At 39.7% G+C, this 16,121-nt stretch overlaps 2 protein-coding genes across 7 annotated transcripts in view; one reads left to right on the top strand and one right to left on the bottom strand.

Moving 5' to 3' along the window:
* Window positions 1-3,363, bottom strand: part of pick1.L (protein interacting with PRKCA 1 L homeolog) — a 17,845-nt gene extending 14,482 nt beyond the window's left edge. For 2 of the 6 annotated variants that reach the window (XM_018256963.2, XM_018256962.2), the window contains exon 1: window positions 2,797-2,986. The gene's annotated coding sequence lies outside the window, so the exon portion shown is untranslated. 6 annotated transcript variants of the gene reach the window in all.
* On the top strand, window positions 3,334-16,121 carry brk1.L (BRICK1, SCAR/WAVE actin-nucleating complex subunit L homeolog). The gene is given in 3 exon segments (NM_001171693.1): window positions 3,334-3,479; window positions 7,058-7,140; window positions 15,688-16,121. Coding segments are annotated over 3 exon segments (228 nt in total). The 5' UTR covers window positions 3,334-3,361; the 3' UTR covers window positions 15,715-16,121.

Raw genomic sequence — 16,121 nt, 5'->3', positions numbered from 1 at the left:
AATGGGTGGATCACCTCTAAATTAACTTTTAGTGTGTTATAAAATTGCCAATGCTAAGCAACTTTTCAATAGATATTCATTATTTATTTTTATAGTTTTTTTTATTATTAGTCTTCTTCTTCAGACTCTTTCCAGCTGCAATTGGGGGTCACTGACCCCATCTAAAAAGCAAATGGTCTGTAAAGCTACACAATTATTGTTATTGCTACTTTTTAGTACTCCTCTTTCTGTTCAGGTTTCTCCTATTCCAGTCTTCCCTTCAAATCAATGCATGGTTGCTAGGGTAATTTAGACACTAGCAAACAGAGTGCTGAAATTACAAACTGGAGAGCCGCTGAATAAAAAGCTAAATAACTCAAAAACCAAAATATCAATAAAAAAAAAAAATGAAAACCAATTGCAAGTTATCTTAGAATATCACTCTCTACATCATGCTAAAAGTTAACGCAAAGGTGAACAACCATGTTAAAGTGAAGGGACATGAGCACATTCAGCTTATGTAGAATAGGTGGTGCATAAACACTATATGAACTATATAATGAACTATATAATTTTTTACACACATAGATTCCACACATTGAAAAGAAACAGGGTGCACACAGGGAACTAGTTTTACACCCAGACTCAATGGGGCTCATTTATAAACACAGGGCAAATTTGCCCCTGGGCAGAGATCAATGGCAACCAATCAGTAATTAGCTTTTTTAAGCCAGCTGCAGTCAAGCATTGAAAGCAATCATCTGATTGGTTGCCATGGGTTACTGCCCAGGTGCAAATTTGCCCAGTGTATAAATGACCCCCAGTGGGTAATGCAGCCCCTCCCTTACCTTGTTCCATGGAAGTCTCCCTGCTTTCCATACTGGGTCATAAACAGATTCTCTGGAAAGCAGATTGACTTCAAGTCCCACAATCCAACACTTGGGGTGGGGCTGCACTGCTCTCTGAGCCTATGTGGGGAACTGGTCACTGAAAGCACAGAAACAGACTATCATGGTTTCCTTTCAGCCTGTGGAATCAGGCAAGTCTCTGTAAAAAAATGTTTAGCACTTCAAGATAGTGTTTATGCACCTTTTCTACATTAACCCAACTGAATGACCTCACGTCAAAAAGGGGGGGGTGTATCGCTTTCCTTTAAAGGGGTTGTTCACCTTTAAATCACCTTTTAGTATGATGTAGAGTGATATTCTGAGACGATTTGCAATTGGTTTTCATTTTTTATAGTTTTTGAGTTATTTAGCTTTTTATTCAGCAGCTCTCCAGTTTAAAATGTCAGCAGTCTGGTTGCTAGGGTACAAATGACCCTGGAAACCATGCATTGATCTGAATAAGAGATTGGAATATGAACAGGAGAGGGACTGAATAGAAAGAGCAGTCATAAAAAGTAGAACTAACAATGAATTTTTAGCCTTACAGAGCATTTGTTTTTAGATTGTGTCAGTGACCTCCATTTGAAAGCTGGAAAAAGTCAGAAAAAGGCAAAAAAAAACAATTAAAAATAAAGAAGACCAATTGAGAAGTTGTTTAGAATTGTCCTTCTATAATATACTAAAAGTTAACTTGAAGGTGAACCATCCCTTTAAAAAACACTAAAGTAAGACAATAATCAGCACAACAATGCTGTACCAATATTTCAGTAAATATTTGTGTTGACTCAAAACACTAAGAGAACAATCCACATAACAAAAAAAATGATACAACAAAGCTGCAAGAACACATGGCAACCAATAAAAAATTAGCTTTGATGGGTCTCTTGCAGTTATCAAAAAATGAAAACAAATAACGAATCGGCTGCTGTGGGGAAATGAACTTTGCCAAATTTGCAGCTATACTAGTAAATGAGTGTAAGTCTAATACACACACATATAATATATATATATATTTGCATCAGTCAGAGCTGCTAGCAGTCAAGAACCCATTCAAGACTGATTCTCAGTGGGAGACTGTCACCAGCTTTTGTCAGACATAACTTTCGTACGATTGCTGTCAGGCAGGGGCGCGTCGCCAATGAGGTGGTCTGAGACACTCGCCTCAGGCGGCAACGCCGGAGAGGTTTCCAGGGGCGGCAAAAAAGCCGCTCCTGGTACCTTTAAGAGCCGGATTTCCAGTTTTTAAACCGGAAATTCGGCTTTACTAATGCGAGAGAGCGCAATGCGCTCTCCGCATTAGTGTTCCTGCCTCCCGACAGGTAAGTCAGCGAGGGGGGGCGGCATTGCAGGAGCCGCCTCAGGCCGCCCTTAGGTAAGAATCGGCGCTGCTGTCAGGGGCAGAACATCGGCTGATCTGTTCTTTTACTACTTTATTTGATCTGAATGGTTAGTGGCAGGATGGGCGATGGGGAAGTCTGATTCTTCGAGGATTCGAACCATCGGATCTTTGCATCTATGTCCATCTTAAGGCTACAAATGTAACGTTATTGTTACTTTGTATTACTCCTCTTTCTATTCAGTCCCTCTCCTATTCATATTCCAGGCTCTTCTTCAAATCAATGCCTGGTTGCTAGGGTAATGTCAACCCCAGCAACCAGATTGTTGAAGTTGCAAACTTTAGAGCTGCTGAATAAAAAGCTAAATAACTCAAAAACATTCAATAGTAAAAAATGAAAACAAATGGCAAATTATCTCAGCATATCCCTCTCTACATCATACTAAAAGTTATCTTAACAACCCCTTTAATTAGACTATGAATATAATTAGTATTTCTGCCAGAAAGAAACTATTCTGTCATCTCAATGCCCACCTATTCTGGCTCCCATTCATCATCTCTTATAGTGATTATAGAAGTGATTATCAATAGTACCCGCAGCAGCCAATGTCTGATTCCATTCCAAGCAGCGAGCAGGTGTCATATTACATCACCGCTACCTCCAGCCTACGTCATGTCTCTTGCGGAAAGCTTTAAATCTGCGTTCAACCGAAAACCCCAATGGCTGGTACCGAAAGGTGTTTTATAATCCAGCAGCTTCACAGTCATAACCCCCCGCACCTGCCCTTACCTGTTTTCACACACCCGTCATCGTTCCGCACGTCAGTTCCGCAAAGACTGGTGCGCATGCGCAGTCGAAAGCATCGAAGCAATGGCGGACATATTTATGTCGGCAGATTGGGAAATACTAATGTCTGTCTTAAATAAACACGAGAATATGGCGACAGGTGTTATTTGGATCAACAAACACTATCGATTTAGTTTTTTTCACAACTCATTTATATTCTTGACCCTTACCTTCGATATTAATGTTTTGTCCTCTTTAAAAATGGCGGTCACGGTTGAATGCTGAGAGCGCTTCCGGTCTGACCTGCGCAGTAGGGGACGCTTTTTTTTTCCGCTTTGGCTGTGGTTTTAGGTAGTGAGAACGAGGGCTAAAATGGCCAGTCAGGATGATCCTGTGCAAAGGGAGATTCACCAGGATTGGGCCAACCGGGAGTACATCGAGGTGATCACCAGCAGCATCAAGAAAATCGCTGACTTCCTGAACTCATTTGGTGAGAGAGAGGGGGCGGCGCTGTATATCCCGCTGGGGAACCTGCGTAGGGCTGGGCACTAAATGCCTGTGCAATGGGCAGCGCCTCTTTATAGGATGCCTGATTCTGTTATTAACTACAACTCCCAGCAGCCTCTTTATGATTGCTGGACCTTGTCAATCCCCACAGCTGTAGGGCCCCGAGTGACTCACAGGCTTTCCTTATTATCCCAGTTGCCTTGGGACATGGTGTCAACTGCTCATGATCAGGGCCGCCATTAGAAATCACGGGGCCCGTACAACAAAATTTTTGGGGCCCCCTGGGCCCCGCCCACACTGACTACCAAGCTCCGCCCCATATCCCGCCCACATCGCAGTTAAAAGACCACACAGACATCAGCGCTAAAAAAGTAACCCCCCCCCACACAAGTTGTAAAAAGCTATTGATGGTCAGGGCCCCCTTATAAAAAAAATTGGGGCCCCAAAAAAAAAAAAATTAAAATTTTTTTTTTTTTAAAAACATTGGTGGCAGGGGCCCCCTGTTAAAAAAAACTTGGGGCCCCAACAAAAAAAAATGTAAAAAAAACTAAAAAATAAACAAACATTGGTGGCAGGGGCCCCCTTCTAAGTTAAAAACAAATTGGGGCCCCAAAAAAAAATTTTGAAAAAAAATTAATTTTTTTTTGAAAAAAAAAAAAAAACTGGTGGCAGGGGCCCCCTTACAAGTTAAAAAAATTTGGGGCCACCAAAAAGAAAATTAATTTTTTTTAAAAAAAAAAAACCCAAAAAAAAACAATGGTGGCAAGGGGCCCCTTACGAGTTAAAAAAAAAATTGGGGCCCCAAAAACAAAAGTTTTAAAAAAAAGATTGGTGGCAGGGGCCTATAGAATATTAAAATAATACATTGGTGGCCAGGGGATTAAAAAAAAAAAAAACACAAACTGGTGTTCAGTAGAATTGAACTCATGGCTTCAGTACTTCAACTTCGCCTCCTTTCGTGACTTCGGGTCTTTTCACCGCTTCAGGACTTCGGCTTCGGCTGTTTTCGTGACTTCGGGTCTTTGCGCTGCTTCAGGACTTCGGCTTCGGCTGTTTTCGTGACTTCGGGTCTTTTCGGCGCTTCGTGACTTCGGGACTTCGGCTTTTTCCGTGACTTCGGGTCTTTTCGTCGCATCGGCTTCGGCTTTTCGGCACTTCCGCATTCGGCACTGAAGAGGCAAGACGTACGGCTCGGGCGCTCGTAAGGGGGGCCCGGATCTTCAAAAAAATGCAGCGCTGCCGGGCCCCCCTTCATGCCCGGGCCCGGTACGCTTGTCCCCCCTGTCCCCCCCTGATGGCGGCCCTGCTCATGATACACTGTGTGTTTGTGTAACCATAACTTACTACTCCATGATACTGTGCCATAGATAACAATATTTATATGTTCTACTTGAATACAGAAATAAAGGCAGCCTGTATACTACATAAAAACGTATAATACATTATACACAAGGGCCAACAATATCCTTATAATACACAAAAGCCATGAATATCCTGTAAATTATATCCTTATAAACAGTGAGTTCTGATGTCATCCGTTATAAACGGTGAGTTCTGATGTCATTTCTGTCACATGACTCACTGAAATTTGTGTATTATAATAAATAAAGTACCCCCAGTTGTAAAATATGAGGATATTAGAATTTACCTCGGAGTTCCATGACCTGTATAAAAACACTTGGCCTTCGGCCTCATGTTTTTATATGGTCATGAAACTCCTCGTTAACTTATAATAGCCTTATATTTTACAAGAGGGGGTACTTTATTCACTATATATCTGTTTAAATGGTGCTTAGTGATGTCATTGGTTATAATCCGTGCTCAGTTATGTCGTTCTGTTACATGACTCACTGAAACGTGTGTATTTTAGGGATGCACCGAATCCAGGATTCGATTCGGCCTTTTTCAGCAGGATTCTGATTCTGCCGAATCCTTCTGCCCAGCCAAACCGAATCCGAATTTGCATATGCAAATTAGGGGTGATGGGAAAATTGTGTGACTTTTTGTCAGAAAACAAGGAAGTAAATCTTTTCCCCTTCCCACCCCTAATTTGCATAGGGTTCGGATTCAGTTCGGTATTCAGGCAAATCTTTTTTGAAGGATTCGGGGGTTTCAGCCAAATCCAAAATAGCGGATTCGGTGCATCCCTAGTGTATTATAATAAGTAATGTATCCCCTGTTGAATATATATGAAGATATTAGAAGTCACCTACTCAAGGACTTATAGTATCCTCATATTTTACAATATGGGGTACATTATTCACTATTAGGGATGCACCGAATTTGGGATTCGGCCTTTTTCAGCAGGATTCGGCCGAATCCTTCTGCCTAGGGGCAGGGAGGGAAATCACATAACTTTTTGTCACAAAACAAGGAACTAAAAAATGTTTTCTCCTTCCCACCCCTAATTTGCATATGCAAATTAGGATTCGGTTCGGTATTCGGCCGAATCTGTCCTGAAGGATTTGGGGGTGCATGGTAGACAATGGATTAAAGGGGTTGTTCACCTATAAATGAACTTTTAGTATGATGTAGAGAGTGATATTCTGAGACCGCTTACAATTGATTTTCATTTTGTATTATGTGGGGCTTTTTGAGTTATTTCGATTTTTATTCAGCAGCTCTCCAGTTTGCAATTTCAGCAATCTGGTTGCTAGGGTACAAATTACCCTAGCAACCATGCATTGGTTTGAATGAGAGACTGGAATAGTAATAGGAGAGGCCTGAATAGAAAGTCGAGTAATAAATAGAAGAAATAACTATAAATTTGGAGCCTTACAGAGCATTTGTTTTTAGATGGGGTTATTGACCCCCATTTGAACGCTGGAGAATGTCAGAAGAAGAAGGCAAATGATTCAAAAACTATAAAAAAAAAAAAGACCAATTGAAAAGTTGCTTACAATTAGCCATTTTATAACATACTAAAAATTAACTTTAAGATGAACCACCCCTTTAAAGACGATGCCAGCTTATTCTGCACTGCAGTTCAGTGTAAAAATAAAAACTGGGTAAATAGATAGGCTGTGCAAAATAAAAAATGTTTCTAATATAGTTAGTAAGGGAAAAATGTAATGTATAAAGGCTGGAGTGAACAGATGTCTAATAAAACAGCCAGAATCCAACTTCCTGCTTTTCAGCTCTATAACTCTGAGTTAGTCAGCGACTTGAAGGGGGGCCACATGGTACATTTCTGTTCAGTGAGTTTGTAATTGATCCTCAGCATTCAGCTCAGATTCAAAAGCAACAGATATGACCCATGTGCCCCCCCCCCTCAAGTCTCTGATTGGTTACTGCCTGGTAGCCAGGGTAACCAGTCAGTGTAAACCAAGAGAGTTGAAAAGCAGGAAGTAGTGTCCTGACTGACTTGTTATACATCAAATCACTCCAGCCTTTATACATTACATTTTTGTCTAACTAAGTATATTAGAAACATTTTTTATTTTGCACAGCCTATCTATTTACCCAGTTTTTATTTTTACACTGAACAATTCCTTTAATGGAAACGTGTATATCATTGTATTAAAAATGTCTGTGGTAAATGTATACTCTGCTTTCTTCAAGATATGTCCTGTCGCTCACGACTGGCAACACTAAACGAAAAGCTGACCGCATTAGAAAGAAGAATTGAGTATATAGAAGCAAGGGTATGTCATGTTCTGCATTTTGATGTATTTTGGTGGTTGGGGGAGGTTCTTCTTCATATATATATTTATACATATATAATTATTAAAAGGACCGTTTGCCTTTAACTTTTAGTATGATATAGACTGATATTCTAAGACTGTTTGCAACTAGGGTTGCCATCCGGCCGGGATTTTACCGTCCTTGCCGGTAAAACACCTGCCGGGGCCGGTATTACAAATTTACTGCCAATGTAGTTGCCGGTAATTTGGAATACCCTTGAAAAAAAGCCCTTGGCCCGTCCCCAATTTGCTCATAACTTACCTTTTTTTCAGTTTTCTGGACATCATTGTGCAATGTTGCTCCACCCTCTTTTGCGTCACGCTGTGTGGCTCCGCCCCTTCTTGCAACACAGACCACCCCCTTTTGTGTCCGCCTCCCACCGGCCGGTATTATCTTTCAGAAAAGGTGGCAACCCTATTTGCAACTTCTCTTCAGTTTCTGTTTTTTTCAACTTACTACCCTTTTTGTTTGTCAGCATTCCAGTTTGTTATTTCAGCAGTGCTCTGGTTGCCAGGATCTTATTTTCCCTAGCAACCAGTGGTTTGAATTATAGGCTGGAATGAGTATAGGCGAGGGACTGAACAGGAAGATAAGTAGTAAAAAGTAACCATAACAATGAAATTGTATTATCACAGAGAAAATAACAGACAAGTCATGAAGACCAATTGCAAAGTTACTAGGAAAAGGACACTCTTTTACATACTAAAAGTTAACTTACAGGTAAACCATTCCTTTAATGGCACATGGGGCATACTGATACTCTTCTTGCAGACATAACATTATAGGAACTTCCAGGGATCACCCTTTATGTGAGTTCTCCTGTCCATGATGTCCCATATCACTTCCTGTTTGTTTCAGTGGGATGTCGCTGACAGCAAATTGTGGGCGGTTCAGCCACCGCTGCCATTATCATTGATTGAAATAAACTTCTTATGAGATATCACTCTAAAGGGAAAATATTGCCCATTAGTTCCTTTAAAGGAACCGTAACGCCAAAAAATAAGTGTCTAAAATAAATTAAAATATAACGTAGTGTTGCCCTGGACTGGTAAAAGCTGTGTGTTTGCTTCAGAAAGACTATTATAGTTTATATAAACAAGCTGCTGTGTAGCCATGGAGGCAGCCAGTCAAGCTGGAAACAAGGAGAAAAGACACAGGTCACATAGTAGATAACAGATAAAACACCATTGTATTCTACAGAGCTTAACTGTTATCTGCTATGTAACATGCGCCTTTTCTTCTTTTTTCCAGCTTGAATGGCTGCCCCCATGTCTACACAGCAGCTTGTTTATATAAATTATAGTAGTACTTATCTGTTATCTACTGTCTATCCTGTGCTTGAATGGCTGCCCCCTTGGCTACACAGCAGCTTGTTTATATCAACTATAATCGTCTTTCTAAAGCAAACACCCTGTTTTACCAGCGCAGAGCAATAGTTGATTACAGTTTAATTTCTCCAGCCAGACAGTGGCTGTTTAGGCAAGGCAGAACCTGCAAGGCGAGTCAGTAATACCTTCAAAAAAACCTAGGCTATTATAGCAAAAATGAAGAAAAAGATAAATGTAACTCTTAATATTTCAATTTAAAGGGGTTGTTCACCTTTGAATTAACTTTTAGTATGATGTAGAGAATGATATTCAGAGACAATTTGCAATTGGTTTTCATTTTTTATAACTTGTCATTTTCATTTCATTTTTTATCATTTTTGAGTTATTTTGCTTTTTATTCAGCAGCTCTCCAGTTTCAGCCACCTGTTGCTAGGGTCTGAAATAACCTAGCAACTATGCATTAATTTGAATAACAGACTGGATTATGAAAAGGAGAGGCCAGAATAGAAAGACGAGTCACAAAGTAGCAATAACATTACATTATGAAGTGTAACGTTTCATTTTTCACCTTCTAAAGCAGCTATGGGAGGGGGTCGCCGACCTTGTAATCTGTTCTAAATTGCTACATTTAGTTGATACACTTGTTATCTTTGTCTCTGCTGAGTCCCTGAATTAGAGTCCTGCAGCTGGTCGGGTACCTGCGGGTTACCCGCAAAAACCTGCGGTACCCTGCGGGATGCGGTTAGAAGTTCTGGGTGGGAGTATAGACACGGGTCAGGGCCGCGGGTCTTCTCAATAGTGATTTTTACTCCTTTTTTCTGATCACGTCTACTTCCGATTATGTTGCTTCCGGTTCACAAAGACAGCACTTCCTGTATTTACTCCCTTTTTTTCGGATCATGCCTATTTCCCTTGATGTCACTTCCGGTTTACAATGACAGCACTTCCTGATTCTTGATGGTCAGTAGGTCCGGTTGTGGATAAGGGTCAAATTCACCCATCCCTATTTACAGGCAGCTGTTAAAATTGATACAATAGTTGCTAATACTCCAGAGATGCTGCTGAGAAATGGATCAACTAAATGTTGCAAAATTGTAACAGTCTAGAGTCTGCGCCTGAATTACTGAGCTGTCAGACTCAAACACCAGAGACAGGAACATTCAACTTTACACTTCAATTTTGTGGGGAAGTGTAATAGTCTTTATTTCTGTTGAACAATCTGAAAACAATTTAACTGAAAAAAATGTTTGGAAGGTGAACACCACCTTTAACACATGGAAATAAGGGTATAGTGGCCCTTTAAAAAAAGTAAAGTGCAAAAGCGCTCTGGACTGCACATTCTTAATTCTACTATTTAAAGGGATACTGTCATCGGAAAACATGTTTTTTTCAAAACACATCAGTTAATAGTGCTACTCCAGCAGAATTCTGCACTGAAATCCATTTCTCAAAAGAGCAAACAAATTTTTTTAAATTCAATTTTGAAATCTGACATGGGGCTAGACATTTTGTCAATTTCCCAGCTGCCCCAAGTCATGTGACTTGTGCCTGCACTTTAGGAGAGAAATGCTTTCTGGCAGGCTGCTGTTTTTCCTTCTCAATGTAACTGAATGTGTCTCAGTGAGACATGGGTTTTTACTATTGAGTGTTGTTTTTAGATCTACCAGGCAGCTTTTATCTTGTGTTAGGGAGCTGCTATCTGGTTACCTTCCCATTGTTCTTTTTTTTGGCTGCTGGGGGGGGGGGAAGGGAGGGGGGTGATATCACTCCAACTTGAAGTACAGCAGCAAAGAGTGATTGAAGTTTATCAGAGCACAAGTCACATGACTTGGGGCAGCTGGGAAATTGACAATATGTCTAGCCCCATGTCAGATTTCAAACTTGAATATAAAAAAAATCTGTTTGCTCTTTTGAGAAATGGATTTCAGTGCAGAATTCTGCTGGAGCAGCACTATTAATTGATTCATTATGAAAAAAAATTATTTTCCCATGGCAGTATCCCTTTAAGGGGATCCAGTCCTTTTACATTGTTAAACAGAAGGCAAATCGATCACCATGTATATAAACACTCAAACCTTTATTTGATTATTATTAAGACATAATCAATCTTGAGTTTCTCATTGCAGTTAAATAGTTGATCAATCATTAGGATCTCACTTTGTTCTTCCTTTCTTTCTCGCTTCCCTAATGCTTCTCCTCTGGAATGGCGCCTATATCAGAATAATTCCTGTGCTGAGTAAAACCAAATGTTCTTTGTTTCACCCGGGAAACCATCAGAGCTCCACTATAGTCTATCAAAGTAATGTTTGAGCATTGAAAAACAGGACACTAGGACATGCTGTGGGCAGTTTGGTTGGGATAATGTCCATGTCTCATTGGAATTACACCAGCAATGGGCAAGCTGTATTGTGTTGGGATCCTCCTGGCACAGATTAACTGGACATTAACAGCAGAACTAAATGTTTATCTTAAATTGGATCTAATTATTCAACGAAGGAAAATTATTATTCTCTATATGCCCTAAAACGGGACAGGAAACAAATGTTTCTCTTGCAGCATGGCGAGGCCTTAAAGGGGTTGTTCACCTTTGAGATAACTTTAGTATGATGTAGAGAGTGATATTCTGAGACAATTTGCAATTGTTTTTAATTTTTTATTATTGAAGGTTTTTGAGTTATTTAGCTTTTTAGCTTCAATTTGCATTTTAAGCAATCTGGTAACGAGGGCCCAAATTACCCTAGCAACCATGCATTGATTTGAATAAGAGACTGGAATATGAATAGGAGAGTAAATAGAAGGATCAGTAATAAAAAGTACCAATAACAATACATTTGTAGCCTTACAGAGCATTTGTTTTTTTAGAAGGGGACAGCGACTCCCATTTGAAAGCTGCAAAGAATCAGAAGAAAAAAACAAATAACTATAAAAAATAAATAAAAAAAAAAAACAATTGAAAGGTTGCTTAGAATTAGTTGTTTTATAACATAATGAAAGTTACTTTAAAGGTGGACCACCCCTTTAAAGGAGAAATCAACCCGTACAAAAAAACTCTCCCCCCTACCCTGGGTAGACCCTTATTCCCCCCCCAGCCTACCTGCCCCCCCCCCCGGGAAAATGCCCCTAGTTTTTTACTCACCCCTCCATGCAGATTCTGGCCTCGTCGTTCACGGCTGCCATCTTCTTCTTGTCCTGTAATCTTCGTGTCTTGACGGCATTTTCAGTGCATGCGCAGTTGGAGTAAGTTTCCGGTTCCGAACAACTGCGCATGCGCCGAAATGTAGGAAAATTTCAGAAAATTTTTTCACCGCATGTGCAGTGGTTTGGGACCAGAAATTTAGTCCGACTGGACATGCGCGAAACATCCGAAAAAGACAGAAAAAAGATGTCGCCAGTGAACTCAGAGGCCAGAATCTGCATGGAGGGGTGAGTAAAAATTAGGGGCATTTGCCCGGGGGGGCAGGTAGGCTGGAGGGAGGGGGTCTACCCAGGTTAGGGGGGGGGGGGTTTTATTACAGGATGAATTCTCCTTTAAAGGAACAGTAACACCAAAAAATTAAAATGTTTTAAAAGAATGACTATATAATATATCGTTGCCCTGCACTGGTAAAACTGGTGTGTTTGCTTCAGAAAAACAACTATTGTTTATATAAATAAGCTGCTGTGTAGCCATGGGGGCAGCCATTCAAGCACAGAATACACAGTCGATAACAGATACAGCTTATTTATATAAACTGTTGTAGAGTTTTTTTGACGCACGCACACCAGTTTTACTAGTACAGGTATGGGAGCTGTTATCCAGAATGCTCGGGACCTCGGATAACGGATCTTTCCATAATTTGGATCTCCATACCTTAAGCCTACTAGAAAAATATATGAACATAAAATAAACCCAATAGGCTGGTTCTGCTTCCAATAAGGATTCATTATATCTTATTTGGGATCAAGTACAAGCTTCTGTTTTATTATTACAGAGAAACGGATAATCATTTTTAAAAATTTGGATAAAATGCAGCCTATGGAGATGGCCTTTCCATAAGTCGGAGATTTCTGGATAATGGGTTTCTGGATAACTGATTTTCACTTTTTGGTGTTACAGTTTTTTTAAAAGTGTTGAGAGAAATAAGAAAACGAAGCAAAAGAAGGCCAGGCAAAGCCACAACACTCGGATATATATTGCTGGGTCTCTTGTATATCAGACCATGTTAGTGTTAAAGAATAAGAAGAATTTGACTTCTAAATTAACAGGAGGAAACGCACAGAAACCTGTAGTCGGTTATAACTTGAAATCTAAAACCTACAACAATGTGTTTCTTCACACCAGATGCATCGCTAAGTCTTCCCCACCTAAAGTGTGCTATTTGCTTGGCATGGGTCCTTCTGTCCTGTTCATACTTCTAGTTTTCCAGTAGGAGCGTGGGGCTTGGTCCTTATTGCATGGGGATCTAGTCTCGACACTAGTCATGTGCATGCGCAGACACTGAAGCCTTCAGCCGTGGTGTTGTTACGTGCTTACGTGGGTTGCATAAACTTGCGTGTGTTCTCTGCTGTGTTCGTGCTTGTGTTCGCCTTCCCTAGCCCCTTTTACTCTTCCGTGGATATTTTCAGAAGCCATCTTCCTGTTAAGAATAATTAACAAGGCCCCCGGGCTACTCAACTCATCCACTTTCTATTCGTTCTTATAGGATTGTGAGAAGCTTATTGATGAAATGGTGAACTCTAAATTAAAAGACCAGTAACATCATTTTTTTAAAAAAAAATAAATAAAATATGTTTCTACTCCAAGGCTGTTTTAACTTTCAATTGGCAAAGTCTTTATTAAGAAATAACTCACCGATTCTCTGCTTGTGCTCCTCTTCAGAAACGGCGATAGGGCGACGATCCATCAAGCGGCGCTCGATTTCTCCTCCCTGCCTTCTATAGGAGTCAGGGAGGAGAAATCGATCATCAACCTGTCACCGTTTCTGTAGAGGAGAGATATAGAGAAGTAATTTCTTAATAAAGACTTTGCCAATTGAAAGTTAAAACTGCCTTAGTGTTTTTTTTTTTTTGTTTTTTTTCTCGTTAAGTAGAAATATTTTTTTTAAAAAAATTATGTTACTGGTTTACTGGTTCTTTAATAGGCATCTACAAAATCCCATAGAATGGAACAGAAAGTGGGTGAGTTTCTCTGTTGTGAGCTCTAATCTAACACTTTGATAAGACTGCCTCTAAGGATCATATTTATCAAAGTGTGAAATGGAGTTTCACCACAGGGAAATTTCACAGCTTTCTGTTCATTTGTATGGGATATTCCTAGGCAGATTTGTCATTGATATTTATACCACAAGCTTTGGAACATGGGCGTATATTTATCAAACTTCTTAAAGGGCATGTAAAGGCAAAAAAATAAAATCTAATTTTTTCTTTCTTTAATGAAAAAGAAACATATCTCCGATATACTTTAATTAAAAAATGTGTACCGTTTTTATAAGAAACCTGACTATATGCAGTGAAATTCTCCCTTCATTTACTGCTGTGAATAGGAATTGTCAGATGGTCCCTAACTGCTGAGCAGGGAAACAATCATACTTATGAACAGCAGGGGGAGCCCCCGCCTTACTTCCCAGCCATGCAGAACTCAAGCAGCTTTGTTTATGACGATCCCTAAGCAGCCCAGACCACACTGAGCATGTGCACAGTCTTAGTCTTGCAAAGATGTTTAACAAAGTTGCAAGATGGTGACCCCCTGTAGCCAACTTTGAAAGCATAAATTATTTGTTTGATTAGGCTTGTGGTGCAGTAAGTTCATGTTTATATTTAGTATACAAAATACAGCATTTCTAGCCTTATTCTATTTTAGACTTTACATGCCATTTAAAGGGGAACTCCATCTTCCAAACCAAAATTTGATGGGGGTTGGAGGACAAATGGCTGTTGATATATGTAATGTTAAGTTGGACCAGATAAAGTTGGATGATGTAGTGTGTTTGTTCATCTACATCCGACAATCAGTGAATTTCAACCAGTGCTTAGACACTGTCAGATCTTATACACATCAGATTTTTGTATCCGTTCAGTTATATTTCGACCCATGTGACCCCCACGTTCTGCTGATCCAACACCATCCTACTAATTCTCCCGTGTAGTTCAGCCCAAACTTGTATCAAGAAGGAAGGTCCCACGACCAACCAATCAAATCATCATCATGCTTTACAGATCACATGAGGATTGTTGCCACATCTAATTTCTGATTGGCTGATGATTCATTCTAAGCTTTACAGATCACATGAGGATTGTTGCCACATCTAATTTCTGATTGGCTGATGATTCATTCTAAGAGCTGTTGGGGGTCAGTGACAGAACAGAGTTTTCCTTATGACCGATCATTTCAAATTTGACTCACAACAACCAATATCGGCATTAAAGCTATGGGCAGCCAGTATATGTAAACTTAAATGGGTTATTCACCTTTAAATTCACTTTTAGTAGGTAGATAGTGATATTCTGAGAGCATTTGCAATTGGTTTTCATTGTCAATTATTTGTTCTTTTCTATTTGTTTAGCTTTTTATTCAGCAGCTCTCCAAATTACCCTAGCAACCATGCATTTGAATAAGAGACTGGAATATGAATAGGAGAGGGTCTGAGTAATAAAAAGTAGCAATAATAACATTGTAGCCTTACAGAGCATTTGTTATTTAGATGGGGTCAGTGACCCCCATGTCAAAGTTGGAAAGAGTAAAGAAGACAATTAAAAACTATAAAAATAATAATAAGATAATGAAGACCAATTGAAAAGTTGCTTAGAATTGATCATTCTATAACATACTAAAAGTTAACTGAAAGGTGAACCACCCCCTTTAAGGGAACGGATTCAACTGTTTACTACGTTAGTGTCAGTCCCAATGTCCCTTACATTATACAGGGATGTATCTATAGAGGAATCACACTCTGTGACTGTGGGAGACCCCAGAGGTATAGGGAGCCCAGTGGGACACTGACTGATGAGCATGGAGGACAGAAAACGGTCTCCTCCATTTTGCTGTTTATTGATCTGCTGAACATTTATGTACATTGGCCCCTTTAATGTGTGAATTATGTTGTAAGTCTGTGTTCAGTTATAATTTGCTTATCCTACTTTATATGATATGCAGTATGTAGTTGAGACTTTACCTACCTTTTTTTTTTTTTATTCCTTTAGGTAACCAAAGGTGAAACCCTGACATAAGAGAAATCCACCGTTCTACACGTTTTCTGAGCTTGCTTTTATAAATAAACACTCTATGGGCCTCTTCCCAGCCTGAAACTATAATCCACTCTCCTTATCGTCGCAGAGACAAACAAATTTCCCCAAACCTTTTCTTAATGGTTTTGCTTGTTCATTGCTCCGTTTCCTTATTTCGTGACATTCCGCCTGACTCTGTGCATAAAGAAACTGCTGTAGAGCTTGTGCTGTTACTATGTACAAAGCTACTCGCAGCTCACTAACTAAATGCCTCTTGTAATGTGTGAAAAGATGGACTGTACCATGTGCCAATCATGTAGAGTGGTTGTTTCCTTTCCTTATTCTTTGTACTGGTGTTTCAATATATTTTATTTCTCTTACAAATAAAGTGCTGAACTTTTATTCTGCAA

The sequence above is a fragment of the Xenopus laevis genome, chromosome 4L (assembly GCF_017654675.1).
Source record: "Xenopus laevis strain J_2021 chromosome 4L, Xenopus_laevis_v10.1, whole genome shotgun sequence".
In the NCBI taxonomy this organism is placed as follows: domain Eukaryota; kingdom Metazoa; phylum Chordata; class Amphibia; order Anura; family Pipidae; genus Xenopus; species Xenopus laevis.
The sequence above is the reverse complement of the archived record's forward strand: the minus strand, read 5'-3'. Positions and strand labels throughout refer to the sequence as shown.